General features: G+C 46.2%; 1 protein-coding gene across 1 annotated transcript in view; it reads left to right on the top strand.

The window, feature by feature from the left end:
* The window catches only part of PYGB (glycogen phosphorylase B), a 61,051-nt gene that overhangs the window by 19,398 nt on the left and 17,230 nt on the right, over positions 1-24,423 (top strand). The window contains exons 2-12 of the mRNA XM_061625620.1: positions 4,022-4,123; positions 6,990-7,068; positions 7,258-7,361; positions 8,535-8,666; positions 11,436-11,547; positions 12,898-12,980; positions 13,756-13,899; positions 15,168-15,260; positions 17,142-17,288; positions 20,853-21,016; positions 22,497-22,611. Coding sequence (XP_061481604.1) covers positions 4,022-4,123; positions 6,990-7,068; positions 7,258-7,361; positions 8,535-8,666; positions 11,436-11,547; positions 12,898-12,980; positions 13,756-13,899; positions 15,168-15,260; positions 17,142-17,288; positions 20,853-21,016; positions 22,497-22,611 — 1,275 coding nt within the window. The remainder of the gene's footprint in view (positions 1-4,021; positions 4,124-6,989; positions 7,069-7,257; positions 7,362-8,534; positions 8,667-11,435; positions 11,548-12,897; positions 12,981-13,755; positions 13,900-15,167; positions 15,261-17,141; positions 17,289-20,852; positions 21,017-22,496; positions 22,612-24,423) is intronic.

Raw genomic sequence — 24,423 nt, 5'->3', positions numbered from 1 at the left:
TACCACTGCAACACACTTGGGTGGCTAGTTCAGCCAACTGTCAGTTTGTGCCAAGATTGGGGGACAGGGCCCGGGGATGGGGGTGGTGGCAGCTGGTGCATGAAGCTCAGGCCCAGCTTATCTTTAAAAGCTCTGAAACCTCCATACTGCTGTGCTCTGATGCAACAGTGTCAGCCTGCATGAGAAACCCAAGAGGTCGTTGGCCACCCTGCCAAATCCACATCCCTCTGTTCCCCCCTCCCCCCCAAAAAAGTCTACTGTTTAGTACAGTTGTACTGCAGAGGGGTTATTATTACTACTTTTATTGTTGTATATATTACCTGCCCTTCACCAGCAGGTCCCAGGGCAGGTTACAACAGTTTAAAAGTCTATATTAAACAATTAAAACTAATTACAATCTCAGGAGTTGGGTGAGTACTTAAAACCTACATCTCATGTGTCAAGGGCCAGGGTGAAGCATTTGCTGAAAACTGTACAGTGAAAGTGCCAGGTACACTTCTGTGGGGAGGGAATCCCTGTGCAACAGTGCAGATGTTGATGCTTTGGAACAGAGGGCAATTGGGCCAAATTCCAGCCTTGGAGCAAGAGGATGATTTGTCTCCTTGCAGTGATGTCCAGATGTTAACTCTGGATCCATTTGTGGACTTCCCGGAGGCATCTCATTGTCCTCTAGAGGAAAACAGGATGCTGCAGTAACTGAACCTTTGGTCTGATCCAACAGGGCTCTTCTTACCGTCTGCAAACCACAATCCACTTACTTCAAAATAGTCCTATCAAAATCAATAGCATTGCTGCAGAACGAGTGGATTGTGGCTGTTGTGGTCAGATCATTTTTTTTTAGCCTCTTACGCTGCAATTTCTCAAGGAGGCTTTCCATGTGCCACAAAGTCTCAAAGTGTTCACTTTGGTGATTGGCTGCATATTTATTTCCTGACCTGAGTCATACTAGACCTGGCTGTCATAGTCCTAAATCTTCTTTTGTCTCTGGAGCCTCCTGTTATTTCAAAGATGGTCTGCTGGTGCTTAGTGTATCTTAAGAGCCAACAAACATGGTCATCATGATGATTCATTTGTTTGTTTTGTGATGATGGCACCTAAACTGCGAGGGAGAAATACATCCTCTTGCATTTGCTACTGCCTCCGCTGTGCAGTACTTTCTCAACTAGGGTATCCAAGTAAGTGTTAGGGTAGGATCTCATTGGGATATATTTGGGAGATTTGTCCTAACTACCTCCTGCAGTTTGCCCGCAGCTTTCTCCACTTAACAAAACAAGCTGCTTTATACCGAGTCAGACTCGGCACAGGAAGCTAACCAAGTACACACTCTGTTCTGCTGTTGCCTCTCCTAGCCTCCCACGTCTGCAACCCAGCTTCTGTCAGGCGGCCCTCCAGGCATTTCTGTCTGGCCCTTAGGTATCTATCCAGGCCACAACACACCTGGGTCACATGATGTGTGTCTGGCCACACCCACCACTGGTATGTGGCCCCTGAAAGTTGCCCAGGAGGGAGTATGGCCCTGAAAAATGTTCCTCAACCTGACCTGGGAGCAGTTGTGTTTGTACAAATTACAAGGTTGACTGGCATGTCTCACAACAAAAGCATGTGTCAACTGGTCATAAGAACATAAGAAGAGCCCAGATAGATCAAATCCAGAGTCCATCTAGTCTAGCATCTTATTTCTAGCAATAGTCAATCGGATACCTCTGAGTAGCCTGCAAGCAGGGCATGAGGGTCACAGACCTTTCCCCCTAGTTTACCCAGAGAAACTAGTATTCTGAGATATACTGCTTTCCAATATGGTTGCTCTGTTTAGTAGTCCTGGCTAATTGCTGTTGATTGGTCTGTCCTTCATGGCATGGTAACTGTTGCCTAATGGTAGGGCCGGCCCTGATTTATCCACTGCAATTCCATACACATTTACTCAGAAGTTAGTCTCTCTGTTTTCAGTGGGGCTTACTCCCAGATAAACATGGATTGCAGCCTGCGTCTTGGAAATGGGAGGAGGGATGAAGCAAGAGACCAGATCAACAGTGTGAGCCAACACTGCATTCCTTTTGAAGTGAGATAATGGCCAGTGTAACTTGCACCAAACACACATCAATGTCATTCAAGGTTAATGATATGGTCATCAGAAAGCGCTTCTGAGTGATGGTTAATGAACAACTACAAAGTATTTTTACTTTCCGGCTCCTTCCCAATTCCTTCCTCCCCCGCCCCCCAATTCACCTTTGTTGAAAGCTAATAAATATTTCAGAATTGCTTAAGTGATCTGGTTCTATTGATTTTTCCCAAAATGGGATTTGGGCTTAGTCATGTATATCCTCATCCTCCAAGGACTGCATTGAACAGAGGGTTGGACTTGATGGCCTTATAGGCCCCTTCCAACTCTGTGAATCTATGATTCTCCTAAAATATCCGTTAAAATGAATGGATGAGGCTGTCGGAATTTTAAGTGCCAGAAACACCAATTCTGTTACCCAGGATCCTGAAGGTTTTTTGTAACTGCTTAAGCTTAGAGCCAAATTTCCCTCCCATCAAAAGGACCCTTCCGGGAATAAAGAACTCTGCCTCTTTATAGTGTTGCAAAGGGAGGAGAATTTTTTTTCTCCCATGAGCCTCTTTGTGCTTTTCTTTCTTACTTCTGTATGGAGACTCTTGGTGCTAAAGTGAGGCTGATAGGTGAAAATCTGGAGCTCTGGCAACTCCTCTGACAGTGTTTCCTGTCTGGGAAGATCCGTCTGATCTTACACACATTCTATACTGACCTCTGGATTACTCGGCCAGTCACCCGTTGCCATCTGGTGCAGTTGGCACTGCCACAAGGAACAGAACTACATTGCCAGTGAGTGAAAAAACAGCCCTGATTCAAGGCTTTGTATTTTATTTAACTAAACCAAATTCTGCATTAAGAAAGGCAGAATTCTCCAGTTTACGTAAAACTGTGCATATTTCATTCTTACATTTTTATCCTGCCTATCCTCCAAGGAGGACACACGCACACACACATTTTGTGTTCACACAACAGTGCTGTGAAGTACATCAGACAAAGAGAGTTAGTTGCTCAAGTCATCTGCAGACTCAAGTCTGTGTATAGATTTGAACCCATCTACCCCTAGTCCAACGCTCTTAACTGCTAAACCATTCTGCAGATTTCCCTTTGTTTTGTGTAATTTATTCTGTTGTGCCAAACACAGGGAATGCGGATCAAAGCTGGTATTCAAAGCTAGGAACACAGGAAACTGACTTACACCAAGCCAGAACATTGGTTCATTTAGTTAAGTATTGTTGACACTAACCGGCAGCAACTCTCCAAGGTTCCAGGCATGGGACATTCCCAGCCTTATCTAGCGATGTGCCAGGGATTTAACCTTAGACCTTCTGCATGCAAAGCAGATGCTCTACCAAAAAGCTCTGTCTCCTGACAGCTGGAAACTTTATTTTGTCCTCTAGAATTTTACTATACATTATTCATGCTGTCAAGCCTATATTGGCATTCATAAGGTCTAGAAACTTGCTTTTTAAAAATGAAAACTAAGATGGCCCATACTGCTGAAACCTATGCTCCAATTCTGTGTGTCTGCAGCGCTTTTGTGGAATTGCACAAAACACAGCAGCTTTGCCCTGACCACTAGAATTTATTTGGACCAGTAGTATTATCCCTGTCACTGTTACTGTTATTATTAATATTACTATGGAGCTAGTGTGGTGTGTTGTGGTGTAGTGGTTAGAGTGTTGGACTAGGGTTGGGAAGATCCAGTTTAAATCCCCATTGAGCTTTGAAGCTGTCTAGGTGCCGGTCACTCTAACCTACTTCACCCAACCAACCTCACAGGGTTGTTGTGATGGTAAATTGAGGAGAGGGAGAACTATGTATGCTGGCTTGAGCTTGGCATAAAGGTGGGATGTGATGTATTAAATAAATTTCAGTGTTGCAACTTACTTCATTAGCAGCGTATGAATCAGGGTAGGAATCTCTTCACTGCGTATAAAATCTAATAGCTCTTTTCTACTACTTTCCTAGCGTATTTACTACCTGTCTTTGGAATTCTACATGGGTCGAACGCTTCAGAACACAATGGTGAACTTGGGTCTGCAGAATGCCTGTGATGAAGCCATTTATCAGGTATGTTTGTTCCTTCTTTGAGGCTCGGGTTGATGCTGTTTGTGGGTTCATCATCAGTTCTGTTCCTTTTCTAATGGTTGCGGTGCCCAGGGATCTCATGTTGCAACCAGGGGTGTAGTCATGGGGGGTCTCAGAGGGTCTTAGACCCTTTGCTTTTTTGGGAGCAGGGTCCCAGCATCCTACGAGCCAATTAGTGTGAAAGGGGAGTGCATTAACCACCGAGAAGAGTCTTCTAGCATGCTTCCTTGTCCTTTCCTGCTGATTGGAGCCAACCAGAGTGAAAGGAGGTGAGTCAAACACTGAGGAGACTCTTCTCAGTAGCTAACACTCTCCTCTTTCATGCTTATTGGTTCCTAGGCATTAACAAGGATCTCATTTTCAACTCTGCAGCAAAAAAAAATAGGGAGGGAGCATGGCTATGACTAACATGAAGGGACCCTGCACTTCTGAATTTGCCACTACACTACTGGTTGCAGTAAGTTCAGGCTGAATGCTTCCTGATTTTAAGAAAAACTAAGCAATGTAATGAGTTGCTAATGAGAGTTGTGGAAGTGGCACTGGCAATTTACATCTGTTAGATCAGTAGCCTTCAGCCTTTTCAGTCCCACATTTAGCACAAACATGCATTTGGGAACCCACTTCTTCATTTTACACTATCTGTTTATATGTTGGTAGTGCTGTGGTTGCGATGCACCTTAGGTCAGGCCTTGATCAAGTAGTGCAAGGATGGGCAAGGTGTGGCTCTCAATAAATTGTTGGACTCCAATGCCCATAAGCCCCAACCAGCATGACCAATGGTCAGGGAGGGCCATAGGTTCCCTGTTCATGGAGCAGTGGGTCCTTCCTGACCCAGCAGTTTAAGCCTAAGGTGTTAGATGGCTTCATTGTGTGAAATAAGGAAGGAGGTAATGTAGGTCACAATGGGTGACATACAGCATTTTTAGGTGCAGTTCACAAATTAGAGTCTTAGGAGTCTCCACTGGAAAAAAAAAGAACTGGGAATCTAGTCCTCATGGTTCCTAATAAAATGGTGAAAAACGTGAAGCATATGTATTCTCTTACAGTGTGCTAGAGTCTAGAATCTAGACAGATGGTAAGCCTGCAGGATGCTGGGAATATCAGCCTAGAGTAGTGGGCAGCAAGCAAAGTGAATCAAGAAACAGAGCCTGTCCTGAGGACTTCCGGACCAGAGAGAACTCTCTATTTTTTCTAATCTCCAAATACCCAGCAGCTCCCCCCGCCAAGCTTTAGCCCAAGGTTAAAGGTTATGTCCAATTAATGATCTCTTCCCATCACCATAGTAAGTGATTCCAACTTTTCTGTGTTCACTGTATGACCAGAAATCAGAGAGAAGCTGGTATGGTAGTCAGCAAGTGATTTATACATTTGCATTTGTCCGTTCAGATGTCACACCACACCACACCACAGTTTGTCCAACCTACGGCTTGTCAACCAGTGTCTGATCATGATTATCATGGTTTTAGACCCAATTTTTATAGCCACTTGCAAACCATGATTTGTCAGATGGTATTGGTTCAGGCATCACAATGAACTGTGGTTTTGCTACACAAACCATGGTTGCCATTACATCTGAATCATCGTACCATGCAAATGCACCATTTTACTCCCCCTCTTTCTTTTTATTATAAGTCTTTTCTTTGGAAACATCCTTTATCTATTATTCCTTGCCGTCTGGGTCCAAACTATATTAGTGGAGAGCCCATTAATTTTTATGGCCTCCTTAAGTTTTAGTCTAATCCACCCATGGCATTTCTTTGAGTGTTTATTGCTGAAAGAAGCATGACTCATGGATTCCAGTCCTTTTGGCAGCATGTCCCCTGGGCAGTTATCTTATTATCAAAGTCTGGAAAAGTAATATACGGTTAAGCTTGTGAAGATTCAGACTGTAGAAGGGAGTGTGGAGGGGCGGGGGAGAGGCTGTTTTGTTTGGACAGTTACCAAGTCAAGGATGTTCACAATGGAAAAACAAAGGCCAAGTACCTCAATTGACAGTGAAGCTCAGATCCCAACTTCATGGTTTATCCATTGTCAGACCTCCTGACGTTTCTGTTTTCTGTTAAAAAGCAACTGCAGTGGGTTTCCGAATCTGATCAGAGGAAGCACTGGCACGTGGGGGGGGTTAACACTCCCCCCAATGCATTTTCCCAGTCTAAATTGCTCCTGAAGCTACAACTAGCCTTTGTTGGGGGAAGAGGGAAAATACAGTCATGTAAAGCAAGTATATATATGTTACCTCCAACAGAGAAATAGAAATGGCAGAGGAAGCCATTTAGACTGGGGAAATGACACGAGGGGAAAGGGTTAAACTCCCCTCTCCTCCACTGTGAATCCTCTGGTCAAATCAGAATCCCCACAGCTGCTTTTAACTGAAAGTAGAAATGTTGGGAAGTGTGACTTCATGTTTCCTGCATCCCTGTGCAGTTTTGCTCTCTGTTCCACAAGCCTAAAGTATAGGTGCACAACTTTTAATGGCTGGGAGCAGCAGTGGGGATAAACCTGGTGTAGGGAACCTTTGGCTCTCCAGATGTTGCTGAACTACAACTCCCATCATCCCCGGCTATTGATCATGCTTGCTAGGGTTGACAGGAGTTGTCGTTCAGCAGTATCAGAGGGCCAAAGGTTCCTCACACCTGGGATAAACCTCCGATTCTCCTTGGGGGATATCACCGGCATAGGTGTAGAGGTAACAGGGGAAGTTACCAGAGACTGTTTTTCCAGCTGGCGAGCCGAATCCTTGTCTCCCTCAACCCCTGTGAAATCCTAACCATGTTGACTCAGAAGTAAGTCCTGTTGCATTCAGTGCAGTAACGTGGCGTTTTCTTGCTCTGCTTGCTTTTCACAATAGCTTGGACTGGACTTGGAAGAGCTGGAGGAGATTGAGGAAGATGCTGGCCTAGGCAATGGAGGACTGGGGCGCCTGGCAGGTGAGCCCTGCAGGCCTCTCCTTTGTGGCCCTCAGAACTGTCCCCAGGCCGCTACCTTGCACCAACTTTCACCGCTGCTTTGGCCTTGTTTTAGGAACATGAGCCCAAATGGGTTGCCTTGGTAGGGCGGCTTTTCTGGCTGTTTACTTCTGTCTCCTAACAAAATCCTTTGGCCCTTTGCCATTTTAGCTTGCTTTCTGGACTCTATGGCAACGCTGGGACTTGCAGCCTACGGCTATGGAATCCGCTACGAATTTGGCATTTTTAATCAGAAGATTGTCAATGGCTGGCAGGTGAGAGAATTCTCGCTCTTTTTTAAGCGTCACACTCATTTCAGTTGCTCCTAGTGATGCCCATGCTTGGGAGGGTAGAAGAGGCTTTGCTGCTGTGGTAGAGCCTTTCCAAGCATTTAGGTGGGGGAACGATACCTCCGTTCCAACCCCCCCACGGCCCTGATGCTTGAGGAGGGATGATGTTGTGTAAGCGCCAAGGACGTTTTGGAAGGAACTACGCACGGCAGGTGTGGAATAGTACAAAGCTGCCCGATAATGAAAGAATGGAACAGGCAGTGCCCATGTAGAAATAAAAGGCAATTACCCTGGCTAGATCACAGGTAAATATATACAGCTGCTTTATACCGTCAGTTAGTTTAATGGAGATCCTTTCTAGCTGAAGATACCAGAATCGAACGGGGGACCTTCTGCATAAAATGCATGTGCTGTACCACTGAGGTGGTATGGTTCAGCACAATGTAACGTACTATCGGGTCAAATAAGCCTGTAGTGAATTTCCTGCTGGCCATCAATGTGGGCCTTGTCTCGGCTGCTTGTTTTACCTGGGGACGCTCCACTGCTGCTGTACTGCCTAAATACAATTTGACTTTGAACTGTGATAAAACCTCTTGCTTGCCCGGATGTATTAAATATGTGTAAGTTTATGGATGGGCGGGTGGGTGCGTAGAAGCTTCTGACTTTTCTGGGAATGAATTTTGGAATGTACCAAGGTAAGAGTCATATCCATTGCTCTACCCACTCTTGCTTCCGGTTCTCTTACTCCTTGAATGTGGCCCCTAGAAGGTTCCTCTCGAGGAAATGTGGCCCTCAGGCTGAAAAATGCTCCCTATCCTTGGGGTAAGTCATAGTGGAGAAGGCTGCCCCACAATCAGTTTGAGGGTTGCTGGCATCATGAGAAAAGTCTGCATGCCATCATCAGCCACTGCCAGGAGCATGCCGATTCTGGTAAATTGGAAACAGTTTCTTAGTCCAAGCTGTAAAACCTTGACAGTGGAATTGGTGCTGGCAACAGCATGACTCCCCTGAGATTTTAGCCACAAGTTGTTAACTGTCATTGACAATCTGTAACCTGGAAAAATAATTCCGATTGAGCCTTGTAAGTCTGGGAAACTTTGATGAGGAAATAACATGGAACGAAAGCAAGTACCGTAACCTTTTTTCTCCTTCCTTCAGGTGGAAGAAGCTGACGATTGGCTGCGCTATGGCAACCCTTGGGAAAAAGCCCGCCCAGAATACATGCTTCCTGTACACTTCTATGGCCGGGTGGATCACACTCCGAAAGGTGTCAAATGGGTCGATACTCAGGTACAGTATTATGAACCTCCCTGTGGGGAAGCCAGGAATGAGACTGGAGAGGGAGACGTCAGGGCCTGTGCAATGAAGTGGAGGTGTCGGGTTTGGAAATGTTGGCTATAGCGATGGATATTTATCCAGCTGCCCTCGCTGAAATGTGTTACAGATATAATAATAGTGGCCTTTTAATAATAAAAGCTGCCCTGTGCTTCCTATGGGAGAGGTCAGCTGGGGTATGATGAAATAAGTAAAATTAAGTAACAAATAATAGCATAATCGTAACAAGGTAAGTGCAGAGCAGGGAAGGGATTCCCAGGTATGATGAGCTCTTCTGCAGAAAGCAGGGAAATGCATAGAATTCATCTCTTGCTCATTCCACAACCCCAGCATGTCTTTAGAGCTGCCTCCCCCAAGCTGGTGCCCTCCAGATGTTTTGGGCTACAACTCCCACCAGTCCCTGGTATGCTCCAGATGTTTTGGACTACAACTCCCATCGACCCCTGGTGCCCTCCAGATATTTTGGATGACAATTCCCATCAGTCTCAGCTGATGGGAGCTGTAGTCCAAAACGTTTGGAGGGCACCAGCTTGGGGATAGCAGCTCTAAAGCACTCTTGCTCTTCTTTGTAATTAAAGTCTCACATTGTTTTGAAAAAGCCGTAATCAAGGCTGGTGTCTGACTCACTGAGCAACAACATATGGTTGAGGGAAAAAGAAATATATTTTGTGGGCAGAAATAAACAGTTGGCTTGATCCATCAAGAAGTTCTTCTGTATGTGCTGCATTGGTAACGAATAGGAACTAGTTCAAGAACACAACAGAACATTCAGAGTCAAAGGCTTAGATAACTAACGTTGGTCCCACCTGCACAGTAAGTTTAAAGCAGCACTTTAAACAGTCATAGCTTCTCCCAAAGCATCCTGGGAAGTGTAGTTTGTTAAGGGTCCTGAGAGGAGACCCCTGTTTTGCCCCCTAGAGCTACAATTTGCAGAATTTCCTGGGAAGAGAGAATGATTGTTAAACCAAACCAAAATACCCCCAAAACCCCAACCTTCATTTCAAATACAACTTCTAAAAAGGTACAAAATACACCACTCTTGCTCCCTGTCCTCAGAAGAACAAGTTCTTATAAATATATTTTTTCATGACCCCCAACTCAGAACTGCAGGCTAGGTATACTGCGGCACCTTAAAAGCAGATGTATTTATTTCTGCATGAGCTTTTTCAAAGCAGGGGAGCCTTTCATTTAATGCATGATGCCTTCACAAACCATATTTGGGCCTGATCTGCTGGTCCTGAAAAAGCTGAAGAAGAGCCAATTTGTGTCCTTTCAAATTGAGACTGTCTTACCTCCGGAGCAGAGCATATCTAGTATAAAAAACCTGGCTGTATGAAGTTCTCTGATCATGACTCATTTAAATGTTTTTTTCCTTTTCTTTTAATAATGTTATTTATTTAATTTTGAGAATTGCATTATTTTATTGATGTATGTATTGCTATATTGTATTATTGTATTTATATATTTTGATTGCTTTATTGTATGTACACCGCCCAGAAAGCCCTTGGGCTTAGGGCGGTATATAAATAAAATAAAATAAATAAATAAATAAATATTCAGTAATAAAGCTGGCTTTAGATGAGATTTAAACGTACGCCACATCTGCACTATACATTTAAAGCAGTGCTATACTTTAGTAGCCATGGCTTCCCCCAAAGAATCTTTGGAAATGTAATTTGTAAAGGGTGCTGAGAGTTGATAAGGAGACCCCCTATTCCCCTCACAGAGATACAATTATCAGAGTGGTTTAACTAACAATCTCTCTTCCCAAGGAACTGTAGCTCTGTGAGGGAACAGGGGTCTCTTAACAACTTCACAAACTACACTTCCCAGGGTTCTTTAGGGCAGCCTTTCCCAACCAGTGGGCCACCAGATGTTGTTGGACCACAACTCCCATCAGCCTCAGCCAGCATTGCCAATGGTCAGGAAAGATGGGAATTGTGGTCCAACAACATCCAGTGGCCCACTAGTTGGGAAAGGCTGCTTTAGGGGAAGCCATGACTATTAAAGTGGTATCATAGTGCTTTAAACGTATAGTGCAGATGGGACCACAGTGACTTGTCCACACCTAATCTATCTCTTCCTGGCTCAGTAGGGATTTGATCCTGGATTTCCCACATCGAAACCCAACATTTTAGGGCAGGGGTGGGGGTTTGGCCAGATTCTTATATGGTTCCAACCCGCGGGCCAACTTTTGACAGGTGAGCGGGACAGTCCACTGATGTCATTGTGATGTCTGATGAGTGACAGGTGAGTTGTCCTGCCCATCTGTCAAAGTCTCTTGGGCAGTGCTTCCCAAGTGCCTGACAGCCAGCTGGCTGTCGGGTGCTTGGGAACCTCAGCACAAGAGGTTTTTCTACTCCTGTATTGCATTGAAACCAGTGCTAAAACAGAGGGGGAAAGCTCCTGTTTGAGCCATGGTCTCAATGGAAACCGCTTGGTGCAGTCGGAGGAGGGTGCAATCCCCCCGCCCATCGGCTGCTCATTTTAAGCTTCTGATTGTTCCTTGGTGGCCACATCAGTACCTGTGACACATATGATGTCAGGCGCGGGATAGGTGGATGCAGTTTAGGGGAAATGGCCTCGCAGGCCAAGTGGGGAGGCTTGGTGGTCTAAGTTGGGCCCGTAGGCCACAGGTTCCCCACTTCTGCTTTAGGTTGTACCAAAAGACTTGCCATCCGCAGCTTCATCTCACCATTACCTGATCTCTTCTCCCTATGTTAGGTCGTCCTTGCCATGCCTTACGACACGCCTGTTCCAGGATACAAGAACAATACAGTGAACACCATGAGACTGTGGTCAGCCAAAGCACCCAATGATTTCAGTCTTGAGGAGTGTAAGTGCCGTCTCGTTCGGGAATTGGCTCTCTTTTTCTATTCTGTTTTTATTTTTACTCTGTAAACAGCAGCAGCTGTGAGCTGGGGATGCGGGGCAGTTTTCACTGGGACTGTGGCACAGTCAGAGAGAAAGGCCTGAACGCTTATGAGTAGGGTTGCCAGGTTCAGGGGCTGAGACTGAACCTGTATCCTTAGGAGAAGAGAAAGTCAGCCAACTACAGGTGTTCTTGCAACCCTGTAATGGGAAAAACCACAAGGTGGAATTCTCCCTTCCCCTGCACAACTTTTAAAGATACAGAAGACCTCTTGGTTGCCAGGCCTAGCCTCCAAGAGGTCTTCTGTATCTTTAAAAGTTGTGCAGGGGGAAGGGAGAGTTCCACCTTCTGTTTTTTCCCATTACAGTGTTGCAAGAACACCTGCACTTGGCTGACTTTCTCTTCTCCTAAAGATACAGGTTCAGTCTCAGGCCATGAACCTGGCAACCCTACTTATGAGCTGCAGACCTGAACAACCATCCCCTTTCCCCATAGTTGCTATTTAATAAACAGAAAACCAGATACCTTAAATGCATGAGGTTTATCCTACAGAAGCAGGAATGGAAAGATTGGCCTCATTCACTATTTCTGAACTGTGGTTTTCTTTCGTACCACAAACCTGCAGAACCCAAAAATGCTTGAGATGATCTGTCCCTTGCATATACTGGACGCAGTCCCTTGCGCATATGCTCTTCCCACCTGCTTAGGTTCTGAATAGGTGTGTATGCTTGAAGTTGCCGTCTGCATCAGTTCCATATCAGTGAACAATGCAGTGTCACCCAGAGCCAGCCAATATCGGGTGTTACACCAGGATGACACAGCCAAGCTGAGGAAGCGATCCCAAACTGTCCTGGGACTCTTCACTTTTCAATGAAATTCTACCTCCTGCTTAAGGGAAGGGCTGTAGCTCTGTCCTAAAGAATCTGCCTTGCATGCGGAAGGTCCCAGATTTAATCCCCAGCATTTCCAGGTAGGGCTGGGAGAGACCCCTGCCTGAAATGCCTGGAGAGCCGCTGCCAGTCAGAGTAGACAATACTGAGTGGGATGGACCAGTGGTCTGACTCAGTATAAGGCAGCTTCCTATATTCCTATATTTTCTCCTCCCACCTCTGTCCCTTTTTTTGTCCTGGGTTTGTAATTTGAAAACTTATTGAAGCAAGTTGTTTGGTTTTTAGGTAAAGGGGCTGTTTATTTGAGAAAAGCTGCTACATGAGCTTGGTGCTTGGTGGTAGAAATCTGTACAGAATTCCTAAGAGTTTTTACATTTGATGGGCTGGTCTGCTCTGTTGATATGTGTCCATTCTCCTTGTCTAGTTAATGTAGGTGATTATATCCAGGCTGTCTTGGATAGAAACTTGGCAGAAAACATCTCCAGAGTCTTGTATCCAAACGATAACGTAAGTGACTCTTCTCTGCTGTGCAGAATCTCTTCTGGTTAGCAGCGACCTGATTTAAGGTTTGCTTTTTGTTACCTGCGTTGCCTGTCTTTTAAAAAACGATTGGCTCGGATCCAGTCATGGTGCAGTAGGGCTTTTCTGCTTCCTTTTCCCTGTTGGAGCCCTCTGTATGTCCAAAAAAATCACTCTTGAGGGGACTCACTTGAATGGTGTGAGGTGGGCCATAGGAGGCACCAGTCTGGAAATTGACTAAAATTGGGTAAAGGCCAATAGTGTAGTGGCAAATTCAGAAGTGCAGGGTCCCTTCATGATAGTCACGCTACTCCCTCTCACTCACTTGCTCCCTGTCATCATCTTCACACTCCTCAGTCCTTGCTCATGCCTACTCCCACAAAAACAGACATCCTTTGGAGCCAATCAGCACGAACGGGGAGTGTGTTAGCTACTAAGGAGAGTCTTCTTGGTGGCTGACTCACCTCCTTTCACTTTGATTGGATCCAGTCAGTAGGAAAAGACAAAGTTAGAAGATTCTTCTCAATGGCTAACACGCTCTCCTTTTGTGCTGATTGGCTGGCAGGTTCATCCTAAGCCATGGTTTGGATTAGCATGACATGAGAACCAGGCCATAAAACAAACAATAATCATTATTTTGCATTGGATCTAATACCTTCTTCATTGCACCGGATACTTCTGGGATCACTACAGCAGGCTTGTCAGTAATGGCTGCAGTGGTGACATTTGTCCCTCTCCATTTCTCCCCCTCTGTCTTCCTAAGTTCTTTGAAGGGAAAGAGCTGCGTTTGAAGCAGGAATACTTTGTGGTCGCTGCCACTCTTCAGGATATCATACGACGATTCAAGTCTTCCAAGTTTGGATGTCGTGACCCTGTGAGAACCTGCTTTGAGACCTTCCCTGACAAGGTGAATATTTAAAAATGAGGGCTGGGACAAAATCACTGTCTTTCAGATTTTGTTTCAAATAACACCTCTCGCTCTCTTTGCCATTTTTTGGATGTGGTGGAGAAAACCCTCAAAGTATCAAATATGTTTGGGTGGCCAGGGACACCCAAGCAAACTCTGGATGCCTCCCAGCATTGGAAAACACCCCAGTTTTTCAGTCCTGTGACCATTCCAATGCAACCCTACACCTGTCTGCTCAGGAGTAAGCCAACTGAGTTCAATGGGACTTACTCCCAGGTAAACTAGTGTAGAATAGCAGCCTGACAGAGAAGTCCAGGGTGAAGGAACCACCATGACTTCCTTTTTGACTTCGTCCATCAAACTTATATATATATATATATATAAACTGTACTAACCATACCAGCTTCAGAGCTGACCACAGCCATACAGTACACTGACCACAGCCATGCAATTATCCAGAGGAACCACACACACACATGCCCATTTGCAATCTGGAAACTGAAATGTAGAGATTGTGACTAGCCCAAGGTTACTTAACGAGAGTCACATGAAGCCGAGATCAGATTTAAATACATAGTGGGCCCCTCCAGGTGAGTGTTTTTTGCAGGTGCGTTCTGCCACACGTTCTTGATACAATCATAGTGCATTAGTGGTGGATTTATACTGGATTGTCTGCACGTCATTCTGCTTTATTATTGTCGTTTATTTATTCTTTGATTTATATCCCACCCTTCCTCCCAGTAGTATTATTTAATTAGTTTTATTGATTTTATTACATTTATACCCCACCTTTCTTTTCATGAAACCCAAGGCAGCTTACATCTGGTTCCCAAACGTCTCTCATCCAGGCACTGACCAGACCTGACCCTGCTTAGCTTCAGCAGGGAGCTGGCCTCATGTGCCTTCAGACTACAGCCTGGGGCCCAAGTTAGTAGCCCAACTAAATTTATTCCCCAGTGTTATTGCATTATTGCCATTTGGGGAGGGGCTACTCTTGAACTATAGCGCAACAAAAGTGGGATTAAAAAAGAAAAGCACCCCAGAACATTGGTGGTATGAAATGTTACAGGGCTTCATCAGGAAAAACGTTTGTAGAGGTGCAAATAGTATTGAATGTGGGATTGCATACGATTGCCCCAGTAGCATCATGAGCACAAATCGTGGTGAAGGTACAATAAAAAGGATGTCGGGAGGGGCCGTGTGTCTCATTCCCAGTGAATCCATGTGGAAAGAGCTGCATATTAAGAGTTTGCCTTTCCGTTTCACAGGTTGCCATTCAGCTGAACGACACTCACCCAGCCCTCTCTATTCCCGAGCTCATGAGGATCCTTGTTGATGTGGAAGAAATGGAGTGGGATAAGGTGAGAGGGTAGGGAGAGGAAAGGGGGACGGCTGTGTTGCATGTGACTACAAATTGGTTTTTCATACAAACTGTCCCAAAATTAGTATCATCACCATAGCATAAAACAAGCCATCTTCTAGAAGAGTTTCACAGTTGGCGGAAGACCCGTGTCTTCAGAACGTGAATCGTTGCTAAAACAGTTTTGGGTGGAGAAGTGGAGGGTGGGACTGAGGTACCGAACCCTTCCTCCACCTACTGTTTCCCCTCCCCACAACCTGCTCCCACTAGCTGCTTTTCTCCTGGCTAGGAGTCTTGCAGGTGGGTCAGGGAACAGCCAGCAGGGATTGCAGAGAGGCTGAAGCTAAGTAAGGGCACACCTGATCAGTGCAGAGGAGCTGTGGTATGGCATGAATTTGGGCAGGATGGGACAAGGCTAAGACTGGAGGTAGTTTCCCTCCACATCATCCTGTGGGGAAAACAGCATAGGGAATGGCTTGTTGAGTTGCTGAAGCTAAGCAAATGTGGACCTGATCAGTTAGACTTCAATGGAAGACCACTGGGAGCCCCATGTTAAAGCAGGGTATGGATGTAACAGACATGTTTTCAAAAACAATTTCTGAAGATTGCCCACATAGAACCACACATTCATAGAGTTGGGGAGAGCCTTGTAGGCCATTCATGCATCTGATGAAGTGTACTCTGGTCCATAAAAGCTTATACCATAATAAATTTGCTAGTCTTCAAGATGCTGTAAAATTCTGTTGTTTTTGCATGCAACGATTGCAGTTTCAGCACTATATGCCAAGCTCTAGTGCAGTGGGGCAAGCCACACCCTCCTTTCCCAATCCTGACGTCATATATGAGTTGAGATGTGCTGCCGTTAAAAGGATAAGGAATTGGGAACACATTCTTAAGTCTACTCCTGATTCTTCTGCTGAATCAAAAAGTTAGCACTTTTTGAATTTGTTGCCTTCTTCTATTGCCTTGCACAGCAACTGAAAAAGGCACCAAATTAAAAAAGCACCAACTTTTTGATGCAAAGGAAGAATCAGGAGAGTGCACTCCCAATTCTTCCTTTGCATCCCTGGCTTGAATTCAAAGTTGGGGATCAGGCCCAGCACCAGCGGATGGCCAGGGTGGGCATTGGATGAGGGCCCCTGCTGCTAGCCAAGGGCCCTGCAGCTAAGAGGATGGAGCTCCCACTGCACAGTCCCTGCCAGCACCAGGTCGCAGGTTGCAACCAGACAGCTCTGCTCTTCCAGCTGACGTCACCCACACACACGCGCACAGCGCGCTTAAATACACTCGGTCCCTTCACCTTACATGATGGCAGGCATGCACACTGATGGTGGTGCAACTGGGTGTATTTAAGTGCATGCACACACAGGGGAGGTGGGGGCCTGCAGTGGGCTGGTGCCTGATATCCTACACCGGGCTGGTGCTAGCCCTGTTGGGGATGTGAAAGATCTTCCTTTGAATTCAAGCCACAGCTGCAAATGAACATTTTTCCTTTGCAGATGCTGCTTGAACTCAACATGGCTTGAACTTTGAGTGCACACCTACTTCTTTATGTTGAGTCACCACCAAATATCTTGGTGATGTCAGATGATTGACAGATGGGTGGCCCTGCCCACCTATCAGACTAGCCCACTTGGGGGGGGGGACTCAGGATCTGGCTGCTGGCCAGTTCTTGTTCTCCACCTTTGTGGAGTGCCACAAGCCAGTCACTTTCCAGTTCCATTAGTATTTGCTAGTTCCTTCAGTAGTGTGGTTGCAACTGATAAGCAGAGGATCAGGGTTGGCTGAACCTGCTTGGTGAGCATACGATGGTGCTGTGGCTTGATAGTGTCAGATTCAGGCGGCAAGACCCTCTTTTACTCATGGTATTTCTTTGCCCTAGGCCTGGGAAATCACAAAGCGGACGTGTGCATACACCAACCACACAGTGTTGCCTGAAGCTCTAGAGCGCTGGCCTGTCTCTATGTTTGAGAAACTCCTGCCGAGGCACCTGGAGATCGTTTATGCTATCAACCAAAAGCATCTGGATGTAAGGAGACTGAATGGGAGGGCAGAGGGTCTGCGTGGACTGAGAGGCCGGGAGGCTCAGTCTGTGCCCAAGTGACAAGTTGCCCATTGCCGAAGTCAGCAGTGTTACAGAACTTGGTAGAACCCTGTTGGCCCTTTGTGTCACCTGATCCCTCCTGTTTTGTTGGCTGCAGTATAACCCTGTGGCCCTCTTCAGTGGTGGTGCTGTCACATAGAAGGGAGCTGATGGCCAACTGTGCTACATTGCCACCAGATGGCCAGACAGTGGTATTGCAGCTACCAACTCCGCAGAGCTCAGGCGATGGATACAAAGGCAAGCTGCTGTGGCAGCCTTTCCCAACCAGTGTGCCTCCAGATGTTGTTGGACCACAATTCCCATCTTTCCTGACCATTGGCAACGCTGGCTGAGGCTGATGGGAGTTGTGGTCCAACAACATCTGGAGGCACACTGGTTGGGAAAGGCTGTGCTGTGGTAATGCAGACCTGGGAGCTTGGAGATACAGTCAGCAGAGTTTCTGGTTCAAGATCCTTGGGGCCTTGGAAGAGTGATGCAAACCTAAAATTAACTGAATTAATTGGAGTTTATTTCCGAGAGCCAGTGTGGTGTAGTGGTTAAGGTGTTAGACTAGGACCTGGGAGACCAGAGTTCGAATCTCCACATAGCCATGAAGCTCACGGGGTAACCTTGGGCCAGTCACTGCCTCTCCGCCTCATGAAAACCCTATTCATAGGGTCGCCATAAGTCGGAATCGACTTGAAGGCAGTCCATTTACATTTAGACATATATAGGATTGCACTGTAAAGTGTTAGACGCTCATGAGTGGCATATACAATGTATATTGAGGATGATGTCACCAGCAGTGGCCAAGCACTTCCCTCTCAAGCACCTCTCATTCTCGCTGTCATTTGGAGTATCTTCTGACTTGGCTGGGAGCCGCCATTATGGTCCAACACCTATGGCATGCTATTACCTCAAGCGCTTTGCATTTCTGCAGATTAACACAAATGTCTCTCCAACCTCCCAGCATTTTCAGGAATCTGTAATTTTGCCCCACTTTTCCCACCTCAAAATCTGGCTGTGAATCTGTATAACTATGAATCAAGAGACAAACCCGCTACAGGCTCATTCCTTCTCCCCAGGCAGTGGCAGTGTGTGTGGTAAGGCAGAGCCGCCTTCCTGACACTGGCTCACTGCTGCTTAGCTGGACTGAGGGTAGGGCAAGGCAGCAGTGGGTCAGGACCCCGTAGGTGCACTGATGGGACCGATCCTTTGCTCCCACTTGCGCATACACACGTGCCACAGCCAGGTAAGCAGCAGCGATGGCAGTGTCAGGAGAATGACTCTTACCATCATCATTTTAAAGCTTCTTTTTTAAAATGTTTTTAATCTTAGAAGATGGTTTGAAATCTTCTTTTTTTAAGAAACGTTTTTAAAGGCGTTTTAAAGTTTGTTTTTATGATGTTTTAAAGTTTTTAGTGCTTTGCCTCCCTGGGCTCCTGCCGGGAGGAAGGGCGGGATATAAATCAAATAATAAATACATGAATAAACTTTATTTGTGTGCCACCTTTCCACAAAGCAAAAAACACGCTCAAAGCGGCTTATAAGTAGAGCATCAATATATCTCAAAATCAACAATTGCAAGAACAGCTTCATAATAATAGAAATAATTAAACAGTACCATAACAGCAAACGTGCTGCCCTGGGTTCCTACTGGGAGGAAGGGCAGGATATAAATCCAATAAATAAATAAGTAACAGCAAGCAAAAATGAACTTTTCAATACTGTAAATGTAACAACACGACACTTTCTGGCAATAGCAAAAATAAGAAGGGAATTTGCCTTTGGTCCTAGAAACCACAGGCCTTCTCCTGCTTCTTATAAGGCTTCCAAAGGGAGAGGAAGTTTTGGTAGCTGGAAACACCCCTGCCATTATGTTACTCTCCACTCTGTGGCTCTGCCCTATCCCACGTGCCACTACTGTCCCCAGGGAATTCTGGGACTTGCAGTTTATTTACCTATTACGTTTTCATCCCTCCCTTGCTCCAAATATCCCTTCTGTTGTTCTCCTTCCACCCCAGTCCATGCACACGCACTTTTATCCTCACAAAATCCCTGTGAGGTAGGCGAGGTTGAGAGTGAGGGACTGGCCCAGAGTCAAACAGCGAGAGCTTTGTGGCTGAGTGGGGATTTGAACCTGGGTCTCCCCAGTCCCAACCTGACAATCTAACTGCTACCGCACGCTGGCTGTCACTCTCTTCGGTGACAGATGCTAGAGCTCGGAAACCAGACTTGTAACAGGTCATTTAGTCCAAAGTCGCTACTCCCGACTGGCTGTGGCTCTCCAGGATCTTAGTCAGAGAGGGTCTTTCCCATAACTTGCTGCTTGATCCTTTTAGCTGAACGTTATGCATGCAAAGCATGTGTTCTCTGCCACTGAGGTACAGCCTCATCACCCTCACCACACTGCAGTTGCCAGGATTCTGTGGGAGAAGCCATGATTGTTAAACTACTGTAAAACCAATATAAAGGTGTTGTGTGGGTGTATTCATGCAGGCAGCATAATCACAGCTGCTCATTTTGTTTTGCTTTACTTTAAATTATGTGCCACTTTTCCATGGAGACCTGTGCCCAAAGTGGTACACAGTAGACATCAAATACTGTACCAAAATATAACACTGTAAAAAACAATTCATTGCAAAAAATACGTTCAGCAAGTCACATTCAATATTACAATGAAGTGATATGATCAAACATAAAAGAAGAGTCAAAATTAGCAGTAAAAAACAAATAGCTGGCCTTTATATGTGCACGCATGGTCATCCAGTGAGAGTCCTGGCATAAACAGTAAAAAACTATCTTCAGACTGTCAGTATTTTTCAAGAAGGATTTAAGCTCACGCCAAAACTTTAGGCTGTCCTAGTGCAACAAATCCAAATTTCATGGCGATGTCAGGTGATTGCTGTTTGGAAAGTGACAGGGAAATGCGCTAAAGAGTATGGGATGAACTAATGACTATCAGGAAGACAAGTAAACAGCCTGCAAGCAAACCAGAATGAATGCAGGGCAAATTCTCATTGTCATATAACCTCCCCAGCAAACAAATCAGAGCAAATACTCAGTAAAGACTGGATTAAATCAACCTCTGCCTAAGCTTTGTACAAGCAAATCAAGATGAATGCTCAATAAACTAGGCATCTGGAGGAGTCCAAAGACCTCAGACACACAAACTGTGCCAGTTTCTAGGTTTTCTAACGCTGTGTGCACACCATACATTCAAATCACATCAAAGATTCCTGGAAATTGTAGTTTTCCCTTCACAGAGCTACCATTCCCAGTACCCTTAGCAGACTACAGTTCCCAAGATTCTTTGGGGGAGTGCTTTAAATGTAGGGTGTGTATGCAGCCTGACTTCACAGCTTATTTCAAGGGGGAGTGGGGAGTAAAATGGCCTCATGTCTTCAAAACCCTGGGAAATTTGCTCTTCTTTTTCTGCTATAAAGGGGTCCATTGTGGGACCTGATTTAGCTGCTGTTAATGTCTCCCTCCTGCCTTGTGTCCTGACAGCAAGTGGCAGCCCTCTTCCCGGGAGACGTCGACCGCCTCCGAAGGATGTCCGTGATCGAGGAAGGAGACTGCAAGAGGATCAATATGGCCCACCTATGTGTCATTGGCTCCCATGCAGTCAACGGAGTGGCCAGAATTCACTCAGACATAGTGAAGAACTCTGTGTGAGTCCTGCTTGCTTCCCTTTTGTACAACAAGCGATTGGCCCTGGGGCTGTACAAGGAGAAAGCAGGCCAAGCCTGCAAAGCCTCGCCAGGGATGTGTTGGCAAAGCTGGTTCCTTTCCTTCTCACGCATGGCTGCAAATCATTTGCAAACCTATTTCGTTTTCCATTTTTGAACCCCTTTCTCTGCACTTGACCCAGAAAAAAGGAACAGCTTAGAATTGACAGGGCACATTAACAATCTCAAAAGATTTCTTGTGAATCCCTCCAAAACTAGCATGTCAGGGAGAAGGGTTTAGCCTTGCCATGATACTTGCTCTTTTGTTTTACTTTGCCATGTGGGGAACCTATTTCGTTTTCCATTTTTGAACCCCTTTCTCTGCACTTGACCCAGAAAAAAGGAACAGCTTAGAATTGACAGGGCACATTAACAATCTCAAAAGATTTCTTGTGAATCCCTCCAAAACTAGCATGTCAGGGAGAAGGGTTTAGCCTTGCCATGATACTTGCTCTTTTGTTTTACTTTGCCATGTGGGGAACATTCGAACATGGAGCTTCCCCCACTGCTGCCTCAAGCGGTTCAATCTAGGAAAAGCTGCTCCATTTTGAGAATCATAGAGTTGGAAGGAACCTTGGAGGTCATCTAGTCCAACCCCCTGCTCAGTGCAGGATCTGCAATGCAGGGTGCAACTCCAGCATCCCTGACAGATGGCTATCCAGCCTCTGCTTACATTTCTCCGGCGAAAGAGAGCCCGCCGCTTTCTGAGGCAGGCTGTTCCACTGTCATACGGCTCTTACTATTTAGGAGGCTTCTAATGTTTCTAAAAAAAAGATTTTAAAAAACCTGTTTTTAAAGATGTTTTATTTTAATATGTTTTTAAAGATGTTTTATTGTAATATAGTTTAAAGTCCGTTTTTATGATGCATAGAGTGTTTTTAGTGCTTTTGTTTGCCGCCCTGGGCTCCTACTGGGAGGAAGGGCGGGGATATAAATCTAATAAATAAATAATTAAATAATTAAGTTTGGCCGAAATCTGTTTCCCTGCAAACTCCACCTATTGGTTCTAGTCCTCCCCTCTGGAGCAACAGAAAACATGTCTGTTCCATCCTTTAGACTGCAACCCTTCCAGTATCTCAGCTATCAGGGCTCCCCTCAGTCTTCACTTCTCCAAACTACACACACCCAACCATTTTTCACCTGTTCCTCCTAGCATTTATTTTCCAGACCCCTCACCCTCCTGGTCCCCTTTCACAGAACACACTCCAGCCTGTCTGCTTCCTCCTTAAAACGTGGTGCCCAGAACTGGTCGGTGTCCTCCAGGTGCAGCCTGACCAGCGTAGAGCCGATCTTCTTTTGCATTAGCTTTGTCGGCTGCTGCACTCGTGCCGCTGAATGTTTCTGTTGGCTGTTATCAACCAGCTCTGAATGGGGCCCATTTATTTGTTAAATTGTCTTTGTGACCCACCCTGTGCTTCTTCAGATTCAAAGATTTCTGGGAGATGGAGCCAGAGAAGTTTCAGAACAAGACGAACGGCATCACGCCCAGGCGGTGGCTCCTGCTGTGTAACCCGGGACTTTCTGATGTCATTGTGGAGGTGAATTGCTGGGGGCTTCAGCCTATCGGAATTGCTGTGGGGCAGTAATCCCTGTTGTTAGGGCCTCCTCTTTCTTCTTATGGGATGTTTCTTCATTCTCTTTTTCTCATGAACTTTTTTTCTCTTGGTAACCCGGAGATCAGAGGCAGAGAACCTCAGGCCGAGGGGCCAAATGTGGCTCCCCAGGCTTCTCTGCCTGGCCCTCTGGACTCCCTCCAGACTACACCCCCTCCCCAGCCATACCCCTCACTGGCTCTGCATTGCACCTTCCTTGAGTGCTTTTATCTGACTGGAATGTGTCCTTGAAATCCAATACTCTCTCTTGCTTGCCTGGGTGGAGGGCAGAGAGGGAGGGCGTGTGTGTGGAAAAAGGTAAACTTTGCATCCATTGCTCCACCCCCTTTTGCCCCCACCCATCCTTCCATGCGGCCCCCGGAAAGTCACCCAGAAGGGAATGTGGCCCTCAGGCTGAAAATGGTCCCCTGCTCCTGCCATAGATGGTTGGGTTTGGAGTGCATTAAAAAAAAGAGAACTGGAGGAGGAAAAGCAGAGCCAGTACGGAAGAAGCAGAGCTTGGAAAAGTTACTTTTTTGAACTACAACTCCCATCAGCCCAATCCAGTGGCTATGCTGGCTGGGGCTGATGGGAGTTGTAGTTTTAAAAAAGTAACTTTTCCAAGCTCTGGAAGAAGCCTCAAAAGTAGAAATGGGAGGGGCCTGACGCTTTGGCTTCTGGGCGCTTTGTGTAATATGGAAGCTGCTGTCAGCGTCACAGCTGCTGCTTCAGAGCCTTGTGCTGACTGTGAAGTGAATAGCAAAGGGAGCCTTGCGTGGCAGACCTCGCCAGGTGGGAATTTTCTACTGCAAAGTTGCTTCCCAAATTGGTATTGAGTAAAGCAGCCCTCAGATCCAGCATCAGGAGCAGGTTATGAAGGAAGTCCATGAGCAGCCAAAATCTGGATTCTTTTCTTGGGTTAACTTGGGGATAGGGAACATCAGGCCCTCCAAGCCTCTGTGTGGCCCTTGGGACTCTTCCCAGGGCACATTCGTCTCCCCAGGCCACCCCCATCGCTGGCTCTGCTTCACATCCACCTTGAGTTGACTTTGCCTGTCTGGAACGTGTCCTTGAACACTGATTGTGCCTCTTTGCTTCCTTAGACGGAGGGTAGAGAGGAGTGTGTGAGTGTATGTAGAAACTAGCCTATAGTACAAAGGTAAATTTTGCATTAATGGCTCTGCCCACCTTTGTCTCTGGCCTCATGCACCACTGGCATATGGCCCTGTTGCGCTGCAGCCAACTCAGAAGGGACAGGAAGGGGGGAGGCATGAGTTTCAGGCACCTCCGCAGCCAGAAGAAGCAGAGTTGGGGATTGTTGTGTCTGAGCAGGATCATGTGGGAGGGGGGCAGCCTGCTCTCTAGCCAGTTCCCACGACTAACGCCCTTTCCGAGGAGCCGAGCGCACCACCCCCAGTTGATGCAGAGGACTTGTGGGGGGAAGCTTCAGAGTCAGTGCCAGCTCCTCCTTTACCAAGCAGTTCCCAGGAGGATTCCAGTGTGGCACCGCCCCCTGACCTCGAGCCCGTTGCTCGGGAGCAGGTGTCTTCAGATGAGCTGTTGGATGCGCGTCCCCTGTCTTCTCGTTCCCGTCGCCGCGAGAAACGGACAGGGCAAAGACAGGAATTACGAAGGAGTCAGAGATTACGTTCGAAAACATTTCCTATATAAGCCTGCCGCTCCCAGTGGGGGGTCGTTGAGTCAACTTCCTTCACACGCTGCAGAGCATGTCTAGAGTATAGTTAGGGAATCTAGTGA

Source organism: Rhineura floridana, chromosome 4 (genome assembly GCF_030035675.1).
Source record: "Rhineura floridana isolate rRhiFlo1 chromosome 4, rRhiFlo1.hap2, whole genome shotgun sequence".
NCBI classification, from domain to species: Eukaryota; Metazoa; Chordata; class Lepidosauria; order Squamata; family Rhineuridae; genus Rhineura; species Rhineura floridana.
The sequence above is the reverse complement of the archived record's forward strand: the minus strand, read 5'-3'. Positions and strand labels throughout refer to the sequence as shown.